This window comes from Mastigoproctus giganteus, chromosome 6 (assembly GCF_048544385.1).
Source record: "Mastigoproctus giganteus isolate SK-2022 chromosome 6, ASM4854438v1, whole genome shotgun sequence".
In the NCBI taxonomy this organism is placed as follows: Eukaryota; Metazoa; Arthropoda; class Arachnida; order Uropygi; family Thelyphonidae; genus Mastigoproctus; species Mastigoproctus giganteus.
In genome coordinates, this window is record NC_143580.1 from 59314969 (window position 1) to 59331397 (window position 16429).

At 38.3% G+C, this 16429-nt stretch overlaps 1 protein-coding gene across 1 annotated transcript in view; it reads left to right on the forward strand.

Annotated features, from left to right (window-relative positions):
* Positions 1-16429, forward strand: part of na (sodium leak channel non-selective protein na) — a 605671-nt gene that overhangs the window by 386121 nt on the left and 203121 nt on the right. The window contains exon 27 of the mRNA XM_090376183.1: positions 14060-14158. Coding sequence (XP_090232309.1) covers positions 14060-14158 — 99 coding nt within the window. The remainder of the gene's footprint in view (positions 1-14059; positions 14159-16429) is intronic.

Below are 16429 nucleotides of genomic sequence, written 5' to 3' on the forward strand. Positions count from 1 at the left end.
AATCTTAAAGTTAAATAAGTAAGCACTGGTTAACATGATCACTGGTTAGTAGAATCAACTGCTTTAATTTCAAAAAACAAATTCAAATCATTAAAATGCACTACACTTTCATCGTTATCATGAAAAAAATTTGATTCTTATAACCGAATATGTTCAGTTTTGAGAATCAATTTTGAATGCCACTGTGATATTTTTCTAAAGAATGTTTCTGGAGGTCTAAACCCTAAAACTATAAAAATAATTTGCAATTTCTGGTTTATTGGACTTTTCTGTTAGTGCAATCTATTATAAACAGGTAGTAAACTCAATCTTATTGCATTTGTGATAATACCGATAGCTGGAATTCTGTGAGTTTTTATGTTATTATGGTGAAATGTGTTTCCCCTTCCATGAAATCTTCAATCATATAAATAACATAAATAAATTTTCAGAATCTTCTCTTCGTTCCTATTTTTTAAGCTTCATAAATTTATTACTCTGTATCACACTTGTGCATATCGTATTAGTTGCAATTTGTGCGTGCTGTGTTCTTTGTTATTGATTACTTATCTTCTTTACTGTTTTAAATGTTACAACTCCCCCCTCCCCAAAAAAGTCAGTGAACAGAAATATCAACTAGTTAGTATGTATTATCAATTAGCTAGTTATTACAGTTCGTATTAATTAAGCTATAGATGTAAGAATAAATTTATTTTATTTTGCTAACCTGTGGAAAATATTCTTCTGATTTTCACGTGTCATTTAATTTTGTTAATTGGTAATGTAATAATGTGTAAATTTGTGATCTTTACTTTTATGGCCTGTGGATAATATTCCTCCTATTTTTGCTTATTAGAATCACCATTTTATAGAATTAAAATTTAATTTGCAAATGTGAACAATAGGACCAGCGCTTACCATATACAAGGTGCTACCCAAAAGTTCCTGATATGTATTTATAAAATAAATTAGACTCACTGTGGGTCTTATTCACCACTGTCACCTTCGAAGTAGTCCCCTTAAGAGAGTAAACACTGATCTCAGCACTTCTCCCATGATTTGAATGTGTCCTGAAATTCCTTCTTCTTCATAGTGCTCAGCACTGCCTGCAATTCGGTTTGGATATCCTCTACGCTGTTAAATCTTTGACCCTTCAGCTTGATTTTCATTCTTGGGAAGAGGAAGAAGTCACACGGGGCTCAGGCAGAAAAATATGGGGTGGGGGTGGGGAAGACTGCTGCAAAAATTGGAGCCGTGTGGCATTGGAGGCAAATTGCTGCAATAGATAAAGGGGTGGTTGAGGGGGAGAAGACAGAGAGTGGTAATCAATGGACACTGCTCCTCATGGACTAATGTTATTAGTGGAGTCCCTCAGGGTTCAGTATTGGGTCCATTATTGTTTTCTGTATTTATAAATGATATTGATGATGGTATATCAAGCTTAATGTCCATGTTTTCAGACGATACGAAGGTTGGCAGGGTTGTCAAGGACACTACTGACACTATGCTACTGCAACAGGATCTGGAAAGGTTGAGCAGATTGGCTGAGAGGTGGCAAATGAAGTTTAACATTGACAAATGTAAAGTACTACATATGGGAAACAGCAATCCCAGAGCAACGTATCAACTCTGTGGTACTACACTGACAGTGGTAGAGAATGAAAAGGACCTGGGGGTAATTGTGCAGGCAGATATGAAGTTCTCTGAGCAGTGCAGACGGGACAAGAATAGCTCATGGTGTCTTGTCAATGATATACAGGAATTTTTCTATCAAGGATAAGGAGGTGATTATTTCCTTGTATAAGGCAATGGTCAGGCCACACCTTGAGTACTGTATACAGTTCTGGAGGCCTCATTTCAAGAAGGATGTAGAACTGCTGGAACGAGTACAGAGAAGGGCAACAAGATTAGTGAATGGAACAAAGGGGTACTCTTACGAAGAAAGGCTTAAGTTTTGCAAATTACAGAGTCTGGAGACTAGGCACCAGTGAGGTGATCTGATAGAGGTGTATAAAGCCTTGAATGGTTTGAGCATGCTCAATGTGGATGGGATTCTTCCTCTTGCTCAGAATAATCACCTGAGAGGGCATAAATTCAAATTGAGGAAAGACAGATGTAGGATAGACGTGAGGAAATTTGCCTTTAGCCAGCGGGTGGTTGGTTGATGGAACAGACTTCCATTTCTTGTCGTGGAAGTTGATGGCCTGAATAAGTTTAAGGCTCAGCTGGACAGGTATTTCGAATGAACAGAGGGGTGAAGTGGAAGTGATTATTTTTTATTTATTTTTTTTTTTTCTTTTTTTTTTTTTTTTTTGGCTGATGCTGCATAAGCTTGCTTTCTTGTATCAAATGCCTATGCTAATGCTAATGATTGTCATGCTGTTGGATGCCAAAAACTGTGCCACAGTTTTTGTGAGAGATCTGTGGGCCACCACGTTGTCATGATGAAGGACCCATTTCTTTGTACACCACTTCTCTAGATGTTTCCTCCTGACAGCTTTCCTTAACCACCTCAGGATATCGCAGTAGAACTTTGTATTGATGTTCTGGCCAGGAGGGAAAAATTCCTTATGGATAATCCCATCAATGTCCAAAAAACAGATCAGCATGGACTTCACATTGCTCCTTACTTGTCAGGCTTTCTCCGGTTGGGACAAAGACAGGCTCTTCCACTAGGATGATTGTTTCTTCGTTTCTGGGTCATACCCATATACCCAACTCTCATCACCAGTGATGACCATAGAAAGTAAGTTTTGATCACTCCTGGCCCATTCTTGAAGATCTCTGCTAACTTCCATGCGATGCTGCTTTTGGTCTTCACTCAGTAACTGTAGCATGAACTTGGCTGTAATCCTTCTCATGTTCAACTAGTCTGACAAAATCTGCTGACACCTACCGTAGTCCTACAATGCCACAAATGTCATGGATGGTCTGCTTGCGGTCTTCATGGATTGCCGCCTTAACTTTTGCAACATTTTCCGAGGTGGAGCTCGATGATGGACACCCAGAGCGATCGTCATCATCAACAGACATTCGACCATTTTTAAAACGGTTAAACCAGTAGTAGGTCTGTGTCTGGTCTAAAGCATTGTCACCAAAAGTTTGTTTCAACGTCTTATGGGTTTCTGCTGCTGTATCGTTAAGAAGGAAACAAAACTTGATGCAAGCACGTTCTCTCACATCAGCCATCACAACAATTGCAAACTATGCGAAACACACCACCAAAGAACTGTGAATAAATATTCAATGACTCTATGCCAAATGCCACATGGCACACTGATTCACAAACAATGTATGCAGTGTTACCTAGCACCACAAGTCCGTACTAGATGTAGTTCCCATACAACAGTCAAAAAATTGAGCCTGATATATCAATTTGGCTCTGGAGAGGATGTGCAAGGCACATAGGGTAGAATTTTTCTCAGCGTGGTCTGTTCTTGTTAACAAAAGAGACTTGTTTTTATAGGGATGAGATACACTGGAATAGATGGGTAAAAGAATACACCGATGAACCAAAACATTATGACCAGCGAGTTGTTATGCAATTCGAAGCAACTGCAGGTTAACTACGGCACGTAGTTCACCTGTAGTTGCTTCGTGCACCACGACTCACGTGCGTGGGTCGGAACGTGGCATAAAAAACACCTGTTACTGAGCTCCGTTAATCAGTGTTTCTCTTGTTCTTCAGATAGGAAAGGCAGTGGATTTAAGCGAATTTGACAGAGGCCACAATTGTAATGACCAGATGACTGGGTCAGAGAGCATATCCAAAACGGCGTGGCTGGTTGGGTGCTCACCGTCAGCTGTGGTTAGTACCTACTGAAAGTGGTCTGAGGAGTGAAAACCCACGAACTGCTAGCAGGTGTTGGACGACCACAGCTCATTAATGCTCAAGGTGTGCGAAGGCTCTCCCGTATGGTATGTGGGAACAGAAGGGCAACTGTGGCACAACTCATAATTGGAATGCTGGTGATGAGAGTAATGTGTCACAACACAAGGTACTTCGAACCCTGCTGAAAATGGGGCTGCTTAGCCGCAGGCCACCCTGAGTGCCTATGTCTCAACCACAGACCTTACAGGAGAGAAAGGATCTGCTGGTTACATGTTGGTACCAGATACCACAAGACACATTTAGAAATCTTGTAGCATCCATGCCTTGCCGACAAGCTCTTTTGGCTGCACGTGGAGGACCACTATCATATTAGGTAAAAAAAAAAAAAAAAAAAAGATAAAGTGCAGCCATTTATCAACCCACTGCAGGATGGAAGCCTCCTCAACAATTCATGCTGAGAGAAATGGACCATAATCTGCCATGCTGGTCCAGTGCGGGTTGGCAGATCGACTGTATTCAGCAGTCAGGGGCTTGAACCCCGGTCTATTCAAAGAGCATGTGCTACTGCACTCCCGCTCATGACCACTCAGCTATGGAGCCCGTTCATATTAGGTAGATGGTCATAATGTTTTGGCTCATCGGTGTATTTGCTGATGCTATTGAGGCAGTGATAGGTGGGTTGGAAAACTGCTAGCTTGGAGGGATACACAGACTAATAGTTTAATAGAGCCACAGGCAGAGTGAAAGTGATTGTTGCATTGCTACTATTGGTACATGCAGCAGTCTGGAAAGCAAGGTGTCTGGGATTTCAGTCCCTGCCTGTGTGCTTGCATGTACACTAATCCTAGAAGCATTGCAGGTTTGATGAATTTGAAGTACCGATTAAATCGTCAAATATAGACATCGTAATAATAGCAGAAATGCTATTCTAGTGTCATTCAGACTTAAGTGATGCTGAATTTGAATATGGGGAGTACAATGTTTATGGGAAAGACAGACAAGACAAGAGAGATGGAGAGTTATGCTCTTAGTTAAGAAAAATTTTAAACCTCTAGGACATTGCATCTAGTTGGCTTGGGCAAGTTTGGTGTGATATAAGCACTGGGAAAACAAAATTGAGAGTAACAGTGTTACAGGCCTAATGACTATGATGAGTATACCAGCAGGGAAATAGAGTGGACCAGCAAATCAGAATGTCTCATAATGGAGAATTTTAACTTTCCAGGTGTTGACTGGAATCTGTGGGTTGGTCTCTCACAAACTAGCAAGACTTTTGTGGATTTCTTGGATGACTGTTTCTACAACACCATGATAAAGAGGCAAGAGGAGGAACAATACTTTTGATCTGGTTATCAGCAGTGATTCTTCATACATTAAGAATCTGCAGGTAAAAGACCCACTGGGTGGCAGCAAACACATGTGGAATTTAATTAAAGACATAAATATTGTCAAGGGTAAAAGAAAAGGTTTTTGTTGTATTTGTATTGTATTATATTTTTTTGTTATGATGTTACCAACAGCAATTCTAAATGGGAAGTATTCAGGTAAGTAATCAAAGAAGTTACTTTGACCGACAAAGAAATACGACAAAGCCTTAGACCTAAATGGATGTCAGATGAAATTTTGAGACATGTGGCAATGAAGAAAAGTGCATGGAATGCATATCAATTATCAGGTGATAGAGAAGCCTATAGTAGATATAAATTGGTCTGTAATCAAGTCATGAAGGAGATTAGGCAAGCTAAGGCAGATTATGAGCAGTTTCTGGCAAAGAAAAACAGCAAAGACTTCTATGCTTATATTAACAGTAAATGGAAGGGGTTCAATCACATTGGGCTAGTTGTAATGGCTAACTGTTGATTACCGTGCTCAGATTATGGACAAATTGCATATGTATTTTTCATCTATATTCACACATATGGAATTCTTTCATGAGGAATTTGAGGGTAGGGGATGCCAGAAGTTTATCAAACTGTGATGAGGAGCTAAATGACTTTATGATAACTGAAAGGAAAGTGGAGGAGAAATTTTTAAGAATGGACATAAAAAAAGAACCTGGGGCAAATGGAATCTATCCAATTATATTAAGGAGAGGCAGAAAAGTAGGTAAGCAAACCCTTAGCCATAATTCTGAGAGCATTCTTGGATTTAGGGTAGATCCCTGTGGACTGCAGAAGTGCAAATATATCCCCAATTCATAAAGGGGGAACAAAAAGTGACATTTTTTCTGTTTTATTAACTTAAATTGGCATACTAACTTATTTTCTAGAGTAGCTTTATATTCCTAGTTAGGAACAAAAGGTGACATTTTTTTCTGTTTTATTAACTTAAATTGGCATATTAACTTATTTTCTAGAGTAGCTTTATATTCCTAGTTACGATACTTAGATTAAATTTTAACTTAGATAGAGATTTTGTAGGTTATTAGTTAGTATCAGTAAGGGTATCCAATCCACGTGTTTTACATATTTTGGGAAGTTTTTTAGCTATATTTAGCCGCTTTATTGACTAATTGTTATATTAAATTATTTTCTATAAGTAGCTTATAGACCTAGTCAAGATCCTTGGTTTATTCTGAATTGAGACAGCGAGATTTTGGAAGTTAATTAATACTTAAGTGTCCGTAGATTTACCGCTCGTAACTTGCCGCAATTGTTATACGATACAACGTTATATCCCGAACTGGTTGGCGTGAGCTTAGTATAGTATATAATATTATCTATTAATCAGTAAAATTTATTAATCTTGTTAAACTTCATTGTCAATTAAATTGTCAATTTAATTAAATACATATAACGAATTAGATTTTACAAACGTAACATAATTAATTAATACATAACTTGATACGGAAGTTATATAATGGAACTCGAAGATAATACTCAATACTGAAAAAAATTTATAGATATATAGTGTTATAACTGCGTTGGGATACAAGTTTAGGGTTATAATTTTGTACTGAAATTGAATCGAAATCATGACTCAGACCAGAGCAGCAAAGCAAAAGGCTCAAGCTAAATGGAGTGCTGTGACTCAGGGGAGACCTGATTGGGGGCAGTTGCGATCTAAAATTTTAAAATGCACTGCTTGCTTGATGTTTGTGAAGCAGTCAGGTACGGGACATGATATTACCAAGGAGGATGTCTTTTGTGTGTGCGCGCGCGATGTAAGGCTCAAGCAAATCTACATCCTTCCTAAAATGAGGCCTCCAGACCTGTACGCAGTACTCAAGGCATGGCCTGACCATTGCCTTATACAGAGGGACAATCACCTCCTTTTCCCTGCTAGCAAAATTCCTATATATCATTGAAAAACCCCATGACCCGCCCTAGCAGCCTGTCTGCACTGCTCAGAAAACTTCATATCTGACTGCACAATTACTCCCAGGTCTTTTTCATTTTCTACCACCTTAAGTGTAGTACCACACAGTTGGTACGTTTCTCTGGGGTTACTTCTACCCATATGCAGTACTTATGCATTTGCATTTGTCATATGCATTTGTCAAGGTTGAATACATATGCATTTGTCAAGGTTGAACTTCAGTTGCCACTTCTTAGCCCATCTGCCCAAATTATCTAGATCCTGTTGCAGTAGCACACTGCCATTACTGTCATTAACAACCCTGCCAACCTTTGTGTCATCTGCAAACTTTGACATTAAGCCTGATATACCTTCATCAATATCATTGATAAATACACAAAACAACAGTGGACCCAACACCGAACCCTGCGGGACTCCACTAATAACATTAGTCCACGAAGAGCAGCACCCATTGATTACCACCCTCTGTCTTCTCCCACTTAACCATCCTTTTATCCATTGTAGCAACTTACCCTTAATACCATTCTGCTCCAATTTGTACAGTAGTCTTCCATGCGCAACAGTGTCAAAAGCTTTCCTGAAATCCAAGTATATGATATCAAAATTATTTTTTGCATCCAGTTCCTTTGTGACCACATCATAATAACCAATCAAATTTGTCAGACAAGACTTTCCCTTAACAAACCCATGCTGTGTTTGAATTATTGCTGCAGTCTTGTCTAGATGATCCTGCAATGCATCTTTAACCAGCAACTCCATTATTTTACCCGGAACAGAAGTTAAACTAACTGGTCTGTAATTACTCGTGTCACCCTTCGATCCACCTTTGTGAATTGGGGACACATTTGCACATCTCCAGTCCGTGGGAACCGCCCCTGAGTCCAAGGATGCTCTCATAATTATGGCTAAGGGTTTGCTTAGTTGTTTTGCCGCCTCCTTTAAAATAACTGGATAGATCCCATCCACCCCAGGTGCCTTTCTTATGTTTAACTTCAACAATTTCTCCTCCACTTTGCTCTCAGTTATTACAAAATCATTAAGCACACTGCTACAATTTGATAACCTTCTTCCATTTTCAAATTGTAATAATTCCTCACGTGTGAATGTAGATGCAAAATACTCATTCAGTTTGTTTGCTATCTGGGCAGGATCATCAACAGTCGAACCATCGATGTCAAGTGGACCAATCATATTCATCCCCTTCCTTTTAGAGTTTATATAAGTAAAGAAATCCTTGCTGTTTTTCTTAGCATCTTTTGCCAAAGATTTCTCGTAATCCGCCTTCGCCTGCCGAACCTCCTTTGTGACCTGATTACAGACTAGCTTATATCTGCCACAGGCTTCTGCGTCACCTGATAATTTATATGCATCCCATGCATTTTTCTTCTCTGTCACGAGTTTCATTAGTAAATTTGATAACCATTTAGGCCTAAACCTTGAACGATATGTAAAGTACTACATATGGGAAGCAGTTACCCCAGAGTAACGTATCAACTCTGTCGTACTACACTGACAGTGGTAGAGAACGAAAAGGATCTGGAGGTAATTGTGCAGGCAGATATGAAGTTTTCTGAGCAGTGCAGATTGTCTGCAAGAGTAGCTCATACTCTCTTGTCAATGATATACAGGAATTTTTCTAGCAGGGATAAAGAGGTGATTATCCCCTTGTATAAGGCAATTGTCAGGCCACATCTTGAGTACTGTATACAGGTCTGGAGGCCTCATTTTAAGAAGGATGTAGAGCTTTTGGAATGAGTACAGAGAAGGGGAACCAGATTAGTGAATGGAACAAAGGGTTGTTCTTATAAAGAAAGTCTTAAGTTTTGCAAACTACAGTGTCTGGAGACTAGGCACCTGCGAGGTGATCTGATTGAGGTGTATAAAGCCTTGAATGGTTTGAGCATACTTAATGCTGATGGGATTCTTCGTCTTAGAATAATCACCTGAGAGGGCATAAATTCACATTGAAGAAAGACTGATGTAGGATAAATGTGCGGACGTTTGCCTTTATCCAGCAGGTAGTTTGTTGGTGGAACAGACTTCCATCCTTTATTGTTGAAGTTGATAACCTTAATAAATTTAAGGCTGAACTGGACAGGTATTTGGAAGAAACGGAGGGGTGAAATGGAAGCAGTTTTTTTTTTTTTTTTTTTTTTTTTTTTGCTTGATGCTACATAAGTTTACTTTCTTGCATCCTCTGCCTCTACTAATGCTAACATGAGTAATTGCAGATCTGTTAGCTTAACGTCTGTTCCAGGGAAAATAATGTTGTCACTGGTTAAAGAAGTAATTAGCATTAGTAGAGGCATACGATGCAAGAAAGCAAGCTTACGCAGCATCAGCCAAAAAAAGCTCCTATTTCACCCCTCCATTCGTTCCAAATGCCTGTACAGCTCAGGCTAAAATTTATTTAGGCTATTAGCTTCCACAACAAAAGATGGAAGCCTGTTCCACCAATCAACTACCCGCTGGCTAAAGTCAAATTTCTGCACATCTATTCTACAACTATCTTTCCTCAATTTGAAACTGTGCCCCCTCAAGTTCTTAGTCTGAGCAAGATGAAGAATCCCATCAGCATTCAGCTTGCTCAACCCATTCAAAGCCTTACACACCTCAATCACATCACCTCACAGGTGCCTACTTTCCAGGCACTGCATTTTGCAGAACTTAAGCCTTTCTTGGTTAGAGCACTCCTTTGTTCCACTCACCAGTCTTGTTGCCCTTCTTTGTACTGATTCTAGCAACTCTACATCCTAAAATGAGGCCTCCAGACCTGTACACAGTACTTTAGGTGTGGCCTGACCATTGCCTTGTATAATGGGATAATCACCTCCCTGCTAGAAAAATTTCTATATATCATTGACAAGACTCCATAACTTGCCCTGGCAGCTCATCTGCACTGCTGACCGAACTTCATATTTGACTGCACAATTACCCCCAGGTCTTTTTCACTTTCCACTTCCCCGAGTGTAGTACCACAGAATTGGTACGTTTCTCTTTCGGTTATCACTATCCATATACAGTACTTTGTATTTGGCAATGTTAAACTTCACTTGCCACTTCTCAGCCCATTTTCCCAACTTATCTACTCCAGTTGGAGTAGCAAAGAACCCTGCCAACCTTTGTATCATCTGCAAACTTGGACATTAAACTTGATATACCTTCATCAATATCATTGATAAATATACAAAACAACAATGGGCCCAACACTGAACCCTGCAGAACTCCACCAACAACATTTGTCCATGAATAGCAGTGTCCATTGATTACCACTCTGTTGTCTCCCACTTAACCATCCCTTTATCCATTGTAGCAACTTACCCTTAATGCCATACCTCTCCAATTTGTACAGCAGTCTTCCATGTGCAACAGTATCAAAAGCTTTCCTGAAATCGAGCTATATGATATCAAAATTATTTTTCCATTCAGTTCCTTTGTGACAACATCATTGTATCCAATCAAATTGGACAGACAAGACCTCACTTTAACAAACCTATGCCGTGTCTTAACTATTACTGCAGTCTTGTCTAGATGATCCTGTAATGCTTCTTCAACCAATGATTCCATTATTTTCCCCGTAACAAAAGTTAAGCTAACAAGTCTGTAGTTACTTGTGTTACCTTTTAACCCCCTTTGTGAATTGGTGAAACATTTTCACACCTCCAGTCCGTGGGGACCTTGCTTGAGTCCAAGGAAGTGCTCATAATTATGGCTAAGGGTTTGCTTACTTCCTTTGCTGCTTTCTTTAATATAACTGGATAGATCCTGCCCATCCCAGGTGCCTTCCTTATGTTTAACTTCAACAATTTCTCCTCCACTTTGCTCTTAGTTATTACAAAATCGCTTAGCTCTCTATTATTATTTGATAAACTTCTGACACTCCCCTCATTGAATGACTCCTCATGTGTGAATGTAGATGCAAAATGCTCATTTAGTTTATCAGCTACCTGAGCATGATCATCAATAGTCAACTCATCTATGTTAAGTGGTCCAATCTGATTCTTCCCTTTCCTCCTCAAATTTACATAAGTAAAGAACTCTTTTGTGTAGAATAAAAATACTCAATGAGGTGTCAATAAAAAAAAAAAACTGGGGGTAATTGTGCATTCAGATATGAAGTTTTCTGAGCAGTGCCAGAGCAAGTCATAGAGTTTTGTCAGTGATATATAAGAATTTTACTAGCAGAGACAAGGAAGTCATTATTCCCTGTATAATGTAATGGTCAGGCCACACCTTGAGTACTGCATCCAGGTCTGGAGGCCTCATTTTTGAAAGGATGTAGGGTTGATAGAATGAATACAGAGAAGGGCAACGAGATTGGTGAGAGGAACAAAGGGGCACGCTTACGAAGAAAGGCTTAGTTTCTGAAAGGCAGCATCTGGAGACTCGGCACCTGCCAGGTGAACTGATTGAGGTGTATATGGCCTTGAATGGTTTAAGCAAGCTCATTGCTGATGGGATAATTCTGCTTGCTCAGATTAACAACCTGAGGGGGCAGAGATTCAAATTGAGGAAAAACAGTTATAGAATAGATGTGCGGAATTTGCCTTTAGCCAGCAGGTAGGTAACCGACTTCCATCTGTTGTTGTGGAAGTTGATAGTTTAAATAAATTTAAGGCTGAACTAGACAAACATTTGGAACAAATGGATGGGAAAATGGGAAGTGGTTTTTTTTTTTTTTTTTTTTGGCTGATGCTGTATAATCTTGCTTCCTTGTATTATATGTCTCAACTAATGCTAATTAGTTGAGTTCTGCCGGGTGCAGTGCTGGGTCCTTTGATGTTTTCAGTATTTATCAGTGATATTGATGAAGGTATATCAGTCTTAATGTCTAAGTTTTCAGATGATAGAAAGTTTGGCAGGGTGATTACCCAATATTATCAGGGTGAGCTACTGCAACAAGATCTTAAAAAATTGGGTCAGTGGGCTGAGAAATGGCAGCTGAAGTTTAACATTGACAAATGCAAGGTACAGCACATGGGTAGTAGTAACCTCAGAATAATTTATCAGCTGTATGGTACTACACTCAAGGTAGTGGAGAATGAAAAAACCTGGGTGTAACTGTGCAGTCAGACATGCAATTCTCTGAGCAGTGCAGATGTGCTGCCAGGACAACTCATGGGGTTTTGTCAATGATATACAGAAACTTTGCTAAGAGGGATAAGGAGGTGATCATCCCTTTGTATAAGGCCAGGGTTAGACTGCATCTTGAGTACTGTATATAGGTCTGCAGACCTCACTTTAGGAATGATGTAGATGTGTGGGAATTATTGCAGAGAAGGGCAACCATACTGGTGAAGGGAACAAATAGGTAGGCTTACGTAGAAAGGCTTCAGTTCTACAAATTTCAGTGTCTTGAGACTATGCACCCATGGAGATCTGACTGAGATGTTTAAAGCCTTGAATGGATTGTGTAAGCTGAATGTTAATGGTATTTTTCCACTTATTGAGACTACACACATGTGGGGACATAAATTCAAGTTGAGAAAGTATGGTTGCAGGACAGATGTGTGGGAGTTTGCCTTCAGTCACCAGAGCAGGTTGTTGATTGTTGGAACAGGCACCCATCCACTTCCACAACAACCCATCCACTTCCACAACATCTGTTGTTGTGGAAAGTGGATGGGTTGAATAAATTCAAGGGAGAAGTATACAAATTCTTGGAGGGTACGGATGGAGGAACTGGGTTTTTTTTCTTTTGTTCTATATAAGCTTGCTTTCTTGCATCATTTATTATTATCACTACTACATACCCATTATTGATAATATATCAACTGCATAGTGATATATTTCAACTTTCGCTGTGGTGGTTTGAGTAAACTAAACAGTGTGGTTATGTCTACTCTTTCTCAGGCCCCATCTGTGGGGAGACATAAATTTAAATTGAGAATGGATAATGGTAGAACAGATAAGTGAAAATTTTAGGCAAAGAGAAATTGACTGTTCAGGGAAACTGCCAGTGCTGTGGAGGTAGGAAACATCTAAATTTCAGCTGAAATTTCTGTTTTCTGTTGAACTTCAAGTGGTAAAAAATAGTTCAGCTTTCAAATATCAACTTCTAATAGTTCTTTATTTGGATTTCTCAATTGTATGGTAGATAAGGTAGATGTATTGTGGATTTCAGTCATTCCTCATATCTTATCTTCCCTTGCAGAATTCGTAATATGGTAGATGAGATGTGGAAGTTATGGGTGCTGTGTGGTGTACTCCAGTAATTTCTTGTATCTCATTTTCTCTCGAGGAATTCATAATATTCCTACTTTTTAACATATCAAATTTAAATAAGGTTAGGTGAAGATTCCACCATGGTGGAATCCTCACCTAACTTTATTTAAATGTAAACTGGCTGCTGACAAAGTGCTAAGGATATAACTTTCATAATTCTGATGTGTTTTATTATCTTAAGCTTGTAACACCCTTGTCCAGGCTAAGCATAAAACGTTTGATACATCTGTAGGCCACATTTCAACAAAAAGGTAAGAGAATTTTTTATCTCAACCATCATGGGTTGAACAATTTGAACACTACTTCTAATCAAATTTATATGCCAAAGAATCTTTGAAAAAATTTAACTCAATCTGTTTTTGCCAATGAATCAAAAATTTATTCATTGGAAAAATTGATTGGCGTCTCTTGACACCGACTTAATAAAGTTTATTGCCTACAGCACCATTCAATTAGCTGCTGATTGCATATTGTCATACATTTAATAAGAGTTGATGCACTATAGGCTGATCAATGCAACAATGATCTTATTCCATCGTCTTATGTAATAAGATCATTGTTGTCTTTTTTTTCTTTTTTCTTTTTTTTTATCATTATATGTTGTCTTTTCTGCTTTTTAAGGATCTTGTAAGGATCTACATTTGTTAGTGTTAAAATACATATAGTATTTCAGAATGTTTAATTAATGTTTATTTCATTATTTAGGTTCATGCAATTTATATTCATATCTTTGTGTTTCTTGGTTGCATGATTGGATTAACCTTGTTTGTTGGTGTGGTTATTGCAAATTATAGTGAAAACAAGGTGAGAATATGTTTGATATTTTATTTAATATGTACAGTAATCTCTCACAGCCCAGTTTTTGTTAACAAGTTTTTTTCTCCCATACTAAAATTTTGCTAACTATGATCAAGTTTTACCTATATGCAATTTAATCTAATTGCTCAGTACTAAAAAGCATTTGAAGCTTAAAATTTTTTCCTGTTCATGTTTTCATTACACTGCATTTCTTCATGTGTTCTTATGTGTGATGTTCTACACATTCTCATAATAGATGGGTTCTTCCCTACATTGCTATGTTTGCTAACCTTATTTTTTGTTAATCAGCATTTATTTTACATATATTAGGATATGGCCTCTAAATATTTGTTATTTATTTATTATTATTATTATTTATTTATTTTTTTGTTTTTTTTAGGACCATTAGCAACTAAGGCCATATTGCTCTGGGAATATGCGGTGGTCATTCCCTGACCTTTCTGCATCCTCCGTATTTGGTGGTGACGGGCTCGAACCCCGATCTAATCAAGAAACATGTGCTATGCACTGCTGCTCCTTCCCACCTGGCTTTGGAGGTGCCTCTCTCTATACATGCACTGTGTGGTAAAAGTGAATTAATATTAGGACATCAAAGATTGATATTGGAGATGACAGAGGGTTTGATAGGTTTGCATATAGGGAAAGCATGGCATCAGTGGAGCACCTTATGGAAATGAATGAATTGATTTTTAGAACTGTTTAAGGCGAAAGTGTTGATGATGGCACATTAAGAAGTGCCGAAGTGTTTTGTGTGCCATTTAATTGTAATTTAGATTATGAAAAGTGGAAGGCCAGGCCCAGAAAAAAAGTATCTTTAAGTATTTATTGATGCTTGTTGAAATGTCAACAAATGCTTGTTGAAATGTCAAAGGAGTTGAAATGACACTGCTATATTGTTTCCTGAAGACTGAAGAAGAAGCTGATTCAGGAGAAGTCTGAGGAACAGGAGAAGGGTTACCTGCCAGAGCAGGTAACCCTTCTCCTGAATATTTCTCTTAGCCTGTTCAAAATCAGGTTTGGATTGATTAACAAATGTTTTACAATTGTTGTGAGCTTTTATGTAGGCAGAAAATGAAACTGGAGATTTGGATATAAGCTAACTGCAATATACTTACATTCCTATCATGAACAGCCTTAACCCATTTATTGGAAAACATGATTTAGGTAAAGGACAAAATTTTAGGGTGGAATATGGAATAAAGGATTTCATCTCTGTAAGAATTATTAGGATCAGAACATTAGGATGCCAAAATGTTTGAATTGGATCATCCCATTTTGCAGCTTGTAATGCCAAACAACATGAAGCTGAGAACAGCCATTAGAGACCCCCTATTGGAGAAGCGACCATGATCAAGTCGTGACCTAGATTACCTAAATGAACACAAACGTTGACTGTGTGCTTTTAAGATCAGTAGTGTTGGGTATGTGGTTAGGAATGTCTGGTGTTCTGGTAGATAAATGTGATATACTTCCAGTGAAAACTAAAATGTGGATGCGGTGGAGAAAATCAAAGATGACAGCCTCAGAAAGAATATATCGATTGCTTCTAATTTTATTTCATGAAAATTGCTCCCTTTGTGGAGTGTAATCTTAACTTTAAGTAATTGTCAAACAAATTAATCAAGGTCTATAAAAAAGTGCAGAGGGATCTACAAAAAAAAAAAAAAAAAAAAAAAAGTTTGGAAGGAAGAATGCAGTCTTAAATTATTATTATTATTATTATTATTATTATTATTATTATTATTATTATTATTAGCCATATGATGCAAGGAAGCCTGAGGCTTATACTGCACCAGCCAAAAAAAAAAAAAAATTAATTTACCCTAGGACCCAGAGAGAGAGAGAGAGAAGTAGAAGGAAATCACCAAGAAAGACAAGAATGATGATATCCAGCTCAGGACCCTGGGTGTGCCAAGCCCATACTCACCAGATGTGAGCCCCTGGGGTAAATCTGCTACCTTACCTGAACCTTTTGTCAATCAAGAAATTACTGTGTCATCTACCTCATTATACTCATCTCAAATTGATAAACCAGACAAGGATGAAGCATCGGCATAGAGCTGATAGAACCTTGTTTCTTGTAAAGAACAATATAGTACTGTGGATACTAAAATAATCACTTCCTCCATAACTTTGTTCTTGTCACTGTGTTGCCATTCTCATTATTGATGGTGAGGATTGTTTTTAAGTGTTGTGTATTTTATTTCTGTTCAGTGAAGTAACATCACATATACATAAAACAGTCCTCTTTGGTGT